The sequence below is a fragment of the Tribolium madens genome, unplaced genomic scaffold, assembly GCF_015345945.1.
Source record: "Tribolium madens isolate multiple individuals breed KSU strain unplaced genomic scaffold, Tmad_KSU_1.1 Scaffold_20;HRSCAF=117;Tcas5.2_LG4, whole genome shotgun sequence".
In the NCBI taxonomy this organism is placed as follows: domain Eukaryota; kingdom Metazoa; phylum Arthropoda; class Insecta; order Coleoptera; family Tenebrionidae; genus Tribolium; species Tribolium madens.
Genome location: NW_025400985.1, coordinates 8,053,524 through 8,063,897, shown reverse-complemented (window position 1 = coordinate 8,063,897; position 10,374 = coordinate 8,053,524). Strand labels below are relative to the sequence as shown.

At 36.2% G+C, this 10,374-nt stretch overlaps 2 protein-coding genes across 13 annotated transcripts in view; one reads left to right on the top strand and one right to left on the bottom strand.

Moving 5' to 3' along the window:
* The window catches only part of LOC123005132 (eukaryotic translation initiation factor 5), a 3,930-nt gene extending 2,407 nt beyond the window's left edge, over window positions 1–1,523 (bottom strand). The window contains exons 1-2 of one of the 6 annotated variants that reach the window (XM_044398758.1): window positions 1,339–1,523; window positions 1,129–1,268 (exon numbers count right to left, since the gene is read on the bottom strand). The gene's annotated coding sequence lies outside the window, so the exon portion shown is untranslated. Of the gene's footprint in view, window positions 1–290; window positions 373–453; window positions 676–706; window positions 900–1,128; window positions 1,269–1,338 lie in introns of those variants that run through there. The other 5 variants (XM_044398757.1, XM_044398761.1, XM_044398762.1 and 2 more) reach the window with 5 other exon arrangements.
* Window positions 1,524–1,754: 231 nt separating this feature from the next.
* LOC123005128 (kinesin light chain) overlaps window positions 1,755–10,374 on the top strand; it is an 11,176-nt gene continuing 2,556 nt past the window's right edge. Inside the window, exons 1-11 of one of the 7 annotated variants that reach the window (XM_044398751.1) lie at window positions 1,831–1,914; window positions 2,012–2,082; window positions 2,519–2,620; window positions 2,827–3,043; window positions 4,962–5,274; window positions 5,330–5,823; window positions 6,042–6,246; window positions 6,377–6,603; window positions 6,668–6,679; window positions 7,156–7,296; window positions 7,525–7,806. In XM_044398751.1, the coding sequence (XP_044254686.1) occupies window positions 2,592–2,620; window positions 2,827–3,043; window positions 4,962–5,274; window positions 5,330–5,823; window positions 6,042–6,246; window positions 6,377–6,603; window positions 6,668–6,679; window positions 7,156–7,296; window positions 7,525–7,629 (1,743 nt within the window). In that variant the 5' untranslated portion in view covers window positions 1,831–1,914; window positions 2,012–2,082; window positions 2,519–2,591 and the 3' untranslated portion in view covers window positions 7,630–7,806. Of the gene's footprint in view, window positions 1,915–2,011; window positions 2,083–2,518; window positions 2,621–2,826; window positions 3,044–4,961; window positions 5,275–5,329; window positions 5,824–6,041; window positions 6,247–6,376; window positions 6,604–6,667; window positions 6,680–7,155; window positions 7,297–7,524; window positions 7,807–10,374 lie in introns of those variants that run through there. The other 6 variants (XM_044398748.1, XM_044398747.1, XM_044398754.1 and 3 more) reach the window with 6 other exon arrangements.

Sequence of the window (10,374 nt, the reverse complement as noted above, 5' to 3'; positions counted from 1 at the left end):
TATTTATCTTTTACGTGTTTCTAAAATTTTATTCATTTAAAAAATTAATTATCTAATATATTATTAACTTTACAACTTTTTCTTTTACAACAGCTTAATGCTGAAAAATATTTAAAGTAAAAATCCACCGTTATCACTCTAGTAAACGTTTGAGAAACTTGACAACCGACTTGAATTTTTCCATTTCATTTCGAGAGAAAATAATCATTTTATCGCAAATATTGTTATCTAAGCGGCGTTTGTGCAATTTCGAGTTAATGAAATGGCACAAATTTTAACGAAAAACTCACAGTATGGGACAGAGGCGCAGCGAACCCGTCGTCAGGAACTTCATGAATTTTTTTCTAAATGACACTCGGTCACTTTAAAAAACTATTAACAAGGAAACAAATTCAGAAACATGGTGACGTCACGCGCCGGCGCATCCCTTTTCCGGAAAGGCCCCCGTCTTACCTTTAACGCAAAATTCGCATCGAATCTGCCTGTTTTCCGGTTACCATATGGTCTGTTTGTAATCACAACTTGTGGTAAAATAGTTGCGTGACCATTAAAAATGCGACAAAACCGTCCGTTTCCTTATAATTAAGTACCATAATAGGTCGTTGGTACATCGGGACGACGAAAAATTTTCGAACGAAACTACATTTAATGAAAATTTTTTGACATGTGTGTCAGGCCATCTTTGCCCACTTCGATTTTAACTTACGGGTCTCACCATCGTGAAAAGACGACAGCATGGGCATGGGGGAGGCCGTTTGCCCCTCGATCGTGTCTTGGAGAGCAGTTATGTTGAGGTTTTTCAGGGCGCCGCACCGAGACTGAGGCCACGTAAGCGTCGCGGCGCGAATCGATGTCGTCGAACCGGCGCAATGCCACGGCCATATCGATCACCACAATGCGACAAGATTATTTATATCGCGCACGCCACTGCTCGACTGGATAATTACAACCCCCACAAACACTACTCCACTGGGTTTTTTGAATCGACCGCGCAATTAGACACGTGACACCTGCGCCGCCTTCGCAATTCGTATAAAAAAATAAAAAGCGTGCTCGAATTGTTTATGGAAATTGGATGTTACGTCATGCTTTTATTGCAAAAATCGAACTGATAACACTATCACTTACCTTTGTGGCTTACTAAAGTCATATAAAATGGTAGCGCCCTTCTGGACGATGACTCCCAAGAAGCAAAAAAAACTAAAGAAAAAGGTCCGTTCAAGAGTCGATCAAGAAAATTGCCCGATTGGAGTTAGCTGCAAAAATACCTAGTTTGAATTTATTTTTAGGTACAAAAAATAAGCAAAAAGTATGCTGGAGGACGTAACGTGATCTCACTTTTTATTTGTAGCACCTTCCACGGACCATCTATGACCGAATTAACGTTCAAACAATTAAACGACACGTCACGATAACGTACTAAACTAATTAAAATGCCAATTTGAAGGCACAATAGGAGAAAAATTAACAACACAGCTAAACTGCTGCTGTTTTACTGAATCGCCATATGCAGATAGTCGCCTGACTTTTCGACGAACTATACAAGTGTGCCATTCACAACCTCATAAAACTTAAATCCCTAAATTGACAAAATAATTGGCACAATAGGGCCTTCACAGTTCACACTCTTACTTTTACTCCTAACCATCCAATAATTATATTTAATGAATTAATTAATAGGACGCGTTTTTCCAATTGTAGCCTTTATTTTTGTTAGTTGTGGTTTGCTTAGTGCCATCCGGCAGATGGCTCTCGCGCTCCTGATTCAGCAATCTGTCACTCTTCTAACACCGAGAGAGAAAAAGGAATGAGAACAGAGTTATCAAAAGCGCAGCCATTAATGTCAGAAGAAAGTGATTGTAGTGTCAAAAATAGCCCAATTTAAGTGTTTTTGCACTCGGCTGCCAAATAAAGGTGAGTAAGAGTCCTCCGCGATCCTTGGAGGGCACGGTTCAAGTGTTGGTGTCCTCCCTTCCTGGTCGGCAATTTTTGTAATTTATTTATGTCGCAGGTTACGCTATGGTCTACTGATTGCCATAGCAGGTGAGCAGTGCATTCCCGTGGCATGGATGATAGCAACACGTAAGTATTTTTCAATCGTCACGCTTGGCAAATAACAAGGATGCGCCTGACGTGGGGGCTGTAAAAATCGGGCGTGAGTCATTGCGAAGACTGTACGCCCCCGCCGTCACACGTGCAGTAGTTTCCGATCGAAGGGGTGCAAAATTATGATGGGGTTCGTTGTGCTGTGGGGCGCAAGCGCGGCGTCGCGACGCAGTATGTTAGATGCAACGACGTCAGTTTTCGCGTTTTTACCCAAAGTGGCACACCCTTTTTCGAGCTATGAGGTGGAAAGGGAAGGTGGCGTGATTTTGGAACGATATTCTAGGGGGCCTTATTATTGATTGAGGTGCGATTGTAGACCAAAAATATATTTTTGCATTCTCTAATATTCCGTCTTGTGATAAAGCCTTGCACTTTTACAATAATCAAAAATATAAATAAGGTTTTTGTATAGACGCTCAATTTAAACGGTCGTGAGGTGATGAACAAGGTGCTCATTGGAATTAAGAAGACGTATTCGAAAAAACATGTCTAAAACGATCAACGCGTATAGAATGTAAGTTGGTTTTACAATTAAAAGCTTTTGTGTTTTTGTGGCGGAGTCTTGCTTGTCTTTCGTTTGTGCTACTTGAGCTTGAACAAATCCGGCGTTTATAAAAAAGTTTCCAATACGTCTCATGCGACACTGCTCCTAACCTAATCTTTTCCGTAATTGTGTCAAAATTCTCCCATCATCTCTTTAAATGTTATCTTTTATTCCAGTAAAAAAATCGAAAGTTTGGGAAAAATGACGGCGATGTCGCAAGAAGAGATCGTCTCGGCCGTGCGAACGGTGGCTCAGGGGTTGGAAGCCCTCCGGTCGGAGCACGCCGGTATCCTCCACGGCCTCCACGAAGCTCCTGATCCAGTAGCCAACGAACGCGCCGGTCTGGTGCAACAAAGTGCAGAAATGATCGAATTGGGACTGGGAGAAGCGCAAGTATGTTTTTTTTTCTTCCTAATCTGATAAAATCGTTGGTGTGCAAGAGACGAAAGGGGTACACAATTGCATCGATCGGGGAGCACCGATGACTCATACTCGGGAGAGTGGGGAGGGAAAAAGAAGGAGAGCGTCGAAGCCAATTGATGACTTTCTAAAATTGAATTTAATTTATTTTGTCGCGGTTCTATTAATTTCGACGGGATTTCAAATGCGAATTGATTATAATTGGAGGATTGAGATAAGAGATTGGGTTGTAATAAGCCGTGAAATGATTGTTTGTTTTGAATGAGATAAATAAGGAATGTCAGCCTAATTACGAGTTCAGTTTGTTTTATTTCAAAAAAATAATTATAAATTGTGAAAGTCGTATTTGGATTACGAGTTGTAGAAACTATCAATTTTTTAACTGTAGCAAACCATGCAATTTAAAAGTTAAATGGTAAATTTGACCCAGAACTTGAAGATTTCTTGTATAATTACAGATCAAAGTATTTTATTAAAACTGAAAAAAAGTTCTACGTACTTATGGTCAGTTTTTACGATAAAAATACATAAGTATTTCGGTCTTGAAATTACATATTACGAAACGTTTTTTACTTGTTGCACATTCTACCTAAAAGTTATATTGTTTTTACATTTTGTATGTGTAACTACCTACGATTTTAATTAAAAATTAAGAAAATAATTATCGAGACCAAGATACATTATTTCATTTTATTGTTGATTGTTCATAAAACTTTTTATTTGGTTGTAAAATCATAACTGTCACACTATAATATACAAGAGTAAATTCCCTACAAATTGTGAGAGGTTAGTGATGAGCAGGCACCTTTTATCAATTTACTTATATAATTAAATCGAATAATGTGAAAAAAAACTTAGTGTCTTTAAAAGTGACAATTAAAACAACAGAAAGTACATTTAATTTTCTCCGTTGTTTAAGCAAATTTTCTTAAAAAAAGTTCTATGAAGATAACTAAAAATTTACTTTAAAAGTTGACTTTGAATTGTCAATTTTACTGATTTTGATCTTAGCAAAAAACAACCAAAAATTAGATATGTATTTACGAAGCTGATTTTGAGAATAATATTTTTTCGGATTTTTATAAATAACGAATGAATCTCGATCAAGATGTCTTATTGTTTGATTTTTTTGTGAGGTTGGTTACTGCCGACTGCTTACAAATCATGAAAGCTAATGTTTTTTATTCGGGCCGATTTCTGGCGTGTAGATTATTTTTGGTAATGCATATTGTACTTTTTATAATCTTACCCTAGCATTTTGTTTTTCTACTATTTTCAGTATTTTTTTGAAACGTTGTTTTTCGTCCTTGGCTCTCTGGACAAATAAGTTTTTATTGTCTAGATTATAGGGTTGTAAAAAAGCCTGGTGGGTTAACTCTGATCGTTATTTTTTTTATACAGAATGATGACCATTTAGGGATTTTAGGGTCGGGTGATTATTTCAACACAAAGAAAAGTTAATTGGTTGACAACCTGTAGTCAAAATTTTACTTTATGCCGATCGTAATATGAGATAATTTCATCAGTATCATAAAAATAATTTGCTTTTGTTTGTTAATTAACTTAATAAACCTTTGAGTTTTTTTTTTCTTCTCGTAATTAAGTTTGGGTCATGTTTAATTTTTAGAGTAGAAACCACTAACTACAAAAATGCAATAATGATAGTCTCATGTAACGAAAAAAACTCGCGTGTTTGAACTAGTCCTTGGACTAATCTTTTGTGACTCAGATATCTTAAACTGTGTCTCAAAATTTAATAAATAAAATAAATAAATAAATAAATGATCGTAATTGTAAATTTTTGAAATCCAGACTGATGTCAAGAAATTCGTTTACGGCATTAATTGGGTAAAAGTGTCGTTTTTTGTATTTTAAACAAATTGAATTTCAGGTGATAATGGCCTTGGCCAACCACCTCCAATTAATCGAGGCCGAAAAACAGAAACTGCGAACTCAAGTGCGTCGCTTATGCCAAGAAAACGCATGGTTAAGAGATGAATTGGCTTCAACCCAACAGCGGCTCCAAGCAAGCGAACAGACCGTGGCCCAATTAGAAGAAGAAAAACGTCATTTGGAATTTATGAGTTCTGTCAGTAAGTACGACCAGGACGTGAACGACGACAACCCTAGCGAGCATTCACGAAGCGAAAAACCGGATCCGGTCGTTGATCTTTTCCCAGACGATGATAACGAAGATCGAAATAGTAGGTTTACAAAGGTGTTGCAAAAATGCCAATCTGATTCGGATTTTTTTTAAAGATATGTCACCAACGCCACCCAATCAATTACAACTTTCACAACAAGTGAATGCCGGATATGAAATTCCGGCACGACTTCGCACGCTGCATAACTTGGTGATTCAATACGCCTCCCAAGGACGGTACGAAGTGGCAGTGCCGCTATGCAAGCAGGCATTGGAGGATTTGGAAAAAACAAGCGGACACGATCATCCAGACGTCGCGACGATGTTGAATATCTTAGCTTTGGTCTATCGTGATCAGAATAAGTACAAGGAGGCTGCGAACTTGCTAAACGATGCTTTGGCCATTCGCGAAAAGACTTTGGGGGAGAATCATCCGGCCGTAGCTGCGACTCTTAATAATTTGGCTGTTTTGTATGGAAAAAGGGGCAAATATAAGGAGGCGGAGCCTCTATGTAAACGGGCTTTGGACATCCGGGAGAAAGTCTTAGGGCGAGACCATCCCGACGTTGCGAAACAGCTGAATAATCTCGCTTTGCTCTGTCAAAATCAGGTAAAACTATTTTCTCGTTAGTTGTGAATATTACATATTTATAAAGGAATCTTTTGGAATTTATAACACAGAAATGGTTTGCGCCCGCGATGAACCGCATTTGCAGACAAATTCAAACGAGAAAAAACAATCAAAAAGTCGCTAAAATAGCCAATAAACAATTTTTTTATGACACTAGAACAAGATCATTCGTTTTTATTTATTTCTTTTTGTGGTAGGGCAAATACGAAGAAGTGGAAAAGTATTACCAGCGTGCGTTGGAAATCTACGAAAAACGGCTGGGACCCGACGACCCCAACGTCAGCAAAACAATGAACAATTTGGCTTCTTGCTATTTGAAGCAGGGCAAGTACAAAGAAGCCGAAGTCCTATACAAACAAATCCTAAACCGGGCACACGAACGCGAATTTGGAACAATCGATGGTGAGCACAAATCTTAATTTTAGCCGTCATTCCACAAGTATTTGTACAGTGATAAATTTGAACTGAATATAATTATCTTGCATGAATTGTCGTTTTATTTGGTATTCCTGAATCCTGTGTTTGTCGTCAGGTGATAATAAACCGATCTGGCAAGTGGCGGAAGAACGCGAGGAGAATAAGGCCAAGAACAGGGAGAACGCCCCATATGGCGAGTACGGAGGGTGGCATAAGGCGGCCAAAGTCGATTCACCGACGGTCACGACAACGTTGAAGAATTTAGGGGCGCTGTATCGCAGACAGGGGAAGTACGAAGCAGCGGAGACGTTGGAGGACTGTGCGTTGCGAAGCAGGAAAGAGGTGCGTGTGATCGGGGGTTGAGTCATTAGGTGATTTATCGGTTTTTCTTTTGTTTATGCTGCAGCATGTGCAACAAGTAAGTGCTTAAATTTTGCCACTGCTTGTTTTTCTTTTTCAAAAAATTCCAAGACAATATTCTCTAAAAGTCCATTCATAATGAGACAAACTAAGTTTGTAATAAAAATCACTTTTTCTGATAAGTCACGAAGTAAACAAGAGAAAAAAGTAGGAGAAACGAATATAAATAACAAAAACGGACTTTGCTTTTCAAAATTTTTTATTACAGTTGGTGCTATTATTGCTGTCTATTTTTTTCATTAAATTTGTTAATTTAAAACTAAAAAATCGATAATGCTTCATTAAGCGCTTTTTTTACAGTTACACGTTTGTAGAAATTATACCAATTATGTATGCATAAGTCGAATGAGGCTGTTTGTTTCCTGTTTTTGTACATTTTCTATTTCTCTGTTTCAAAATTTACAATAATGTCTTGGAATTATTTTGATTGAAAGCTATTTTTCGATTTGATCCGCTTGAATTCGTGCGTTTTAGCAGGCTTTGGATATCGTGAAGCACTCCAAAGTGGCAAACATCCTCGGTGACATGGACCGCCGCAAGGTTGGCAGCGTGAAAGACAAATCCTCGCGTCGTGGTTCCCGGGAATCCCTCGACATGTCGTACGACGGAGATGAGGTACGTATTATAGACCACTCTCATTAAGTCCGTTCGAACCGAATCGCTTGTTTAACCGTTCGCTTTGTTCGCTTAAGGTAAGTCGTGTCCGAAGCTTTTCATCACTTTTAGTTGGCGTGTACACACTATTTATCAACTCCATAAAAGTCGGTTTTGAAAATTGATTGCGCCGCGAACGTAGTTGTAGTGTAATCAACAGCTCTGACATGTTGTTGTTGTTTTTGGCAGCCAAACACTGCAAGGACCCCCGACATGGAAAAGGGCGGATTGAAAACGAAACTGTTTAACGCCCTGGGCATTAATTCACCCGTCAACAAGCCGCCTAGCTCCTAAACATCTCCAATACATTTTAAGCTTTGCCGAAATTTTAATAACATTCCACCAATTTATCTAAGCCTTTTCTAGAATTATTACCATGCATGGCGCAATGTCTAGGCAAGTACAAGCTTAAAATGTCAAACTTATTGTAGATAAATAACTTAAAAGAAATGAAAAAGTATTTAATTATTATTAATAGTATTATTATTATTTTTTAATTGTAATGAAAGTGATAAAGTGGGTGGTCTTATTGTACACGACGCTTCCTCAGGTACTAATTGCACTGGGTTGACGATTTTTGTGTAAGTAAAATTACTTAAAATTCTCTTTTTGTATAATTTTGCACATAGTTTATTGTATAAAACGAGCTAAATTGTGTTAATTTAATTGAATTCTAGTGTTTGTTACTACTATAAGGGCCCCTTCAGCACACAGCACTTTTTAAGGTAAAATACCCCAATTTTCAAGGGTAAATAAAAAGCAGTGGGCCCCTTCAGCACACAGCACTTTTTAAGGTAAAACACCCGGATTTTCCAGGTAGTTTAAAAACACATCAAATAATCATAAAAATACCCCCGATTTCCAGGTAGTTTAAAAAAAAACATCAAAAATTCAAACAAAACCCCTGATTTTCCAGGTAGACATCCACTCCGTGGACTAGTGCTTCGCCTGATAAAAAAATAACCCAATTTTTTCAAGGGTAAACTGAAAAGCAGTGGGCTCCTTCAGCACAAAATTGAATACAGCTTCATTCAAACAAATTCAGGTAAAGTCCTCATTGTGGTTTCTCTATAAATAATGAAATTCCAACAAACTTTATTTAATCGTTTATTTCAAATTATTATTTATAATTTTTCTGACATCAATGATGATGAAGATGATTTCGGTGGCGACGGTGTTGTTGAGGGAGGTGACGGTGACGGCGACGGGGAAGATGGCGAAGGGCATGGTGCCCTAACTCCTTCTTTGCACCTACAAAAAAAAGTTACAGTTTGTATTAGATATATATAATGGATGATAACAAACACAAGATGTTGTTTTTAATACTGTAATAAAATAATATACTTTAAATTCACATCTGTTTTATTTAATAAATTATTTTTTCTTGTGTTTTGTTAAACACCTTAAGCTGTTATAAATTATATAATAGAGAAAATTTACTTACACAGCATTATTGCAAAATTCTTGTTTCATTTGTTGCGACGGAAATCTTAATATGAACTGCCTGGTCTCCCCCCTTACATCCAGCCTTATTTCATCGATTGATATATCCTCAATAGTTAAATCTTCTTTGTAAAAATATCCATCATACTTTGGGTTAACGGAATCCAGCGCAACTGCTTTTTTAAAAACTCCAACCCACACATCCACTTCGCGATCCTTTTTAGTTCACCCCGTGTTGTGAACCATGAAAATTACTTTTTCAATAAAAAATTCCCTACATCGTCTTACCATAACTTGTATATCCAAAGTGGTTTAAAATTAAAAATAAGGACAATTAATTAATTTTCCGAGATAGACAAACAATTTAACACTATTGCTGCATGCAATTTATTTATTTTTCAAAATTCAAAAGATTTATAACTTCCCATAAATAGATTAGACCTTAACAAGTCTTCAATTATTATTTGTACATTAAATTTCCAATTAGTATGATAAGTAATACTTATGATGGAATAAAAACGATAGATAAATAACTTCTTCAAAATTATTATTTTTTTATTTAATGTGTCTCAAAAACTATAACAAGTTAATTCACTGTAAATAAAGGATTAATATCCAAACGGTATTGTATCAAAGTTTTCTAGAATAACTCTCTTGTCATAAACAAAACCAAATTCCTTAGTTTCTATTTTATTTAAAAGTTCTTTAGTTTTGGTATCTCTGGTAATTCGATTATATTGTGTACTAATTTTTTTGTCTTTATATTCTAAAATATTATTTATACTATCGGAATTAATCTGTTCGGACGTTTCATAGTTTAATGTAAATCCTTTTATTTTACAAACAACTTTACCTGTACTAGTTTTGTAGCAATAACTTTTTGGGCCTGTTGATATCCAGTCTATTATCCATACGCCTTTACCTAATTCGTCTGTCCAATCTCCCAATAGACAGCCTGTTTTAACAGTGTTTTTTCCATCATCTATATATACAATACTATCTGTATCATAATATGGTACGCTTTTTCCTAATTTATCTAACATTTCGTACAATCTTAGTCTAGCATTTGCAGTTGTAAAAGCAGCTATAAATATATTGGTATTGAAATCATTTTCTATATAGCAATCTTTTAACTTATAATCAATTTGTAACATATTTTCATTTATATCGTTTATGCGTATGTTATCAAGTTTATCGTCTAATAAAATTTCATAAAACCTTTTAACATCTGTAACATATTCTGTTGCACCCATATTTTGTCTTTGCCCAAATTTACCCCATAAGGAATTTAAGCATATTTTCGCAACAGCTCTCTTTCCAGGATTATTTTCTATTTTACCCAATTCAATACCTAAATTTTCTTTTACAGCTTTTCTATATTCTTCTTCTGATTCAAAATCATCCTGCCAAGGGCTTGTTTCTAATTTAATTTTCATAAACGCTTTCACATATCCTTTAAATAAATTTGATGATTTTTCGTAAAAATGCCAAACRTCATCAATAGTTATTATTTTGTACCCCTTTTCAATTGCTTTTTTTACTTCGTTGGTACACCAGGTTCCTCTGATAATTCTTTGAGATTCTGTATGAGAACAT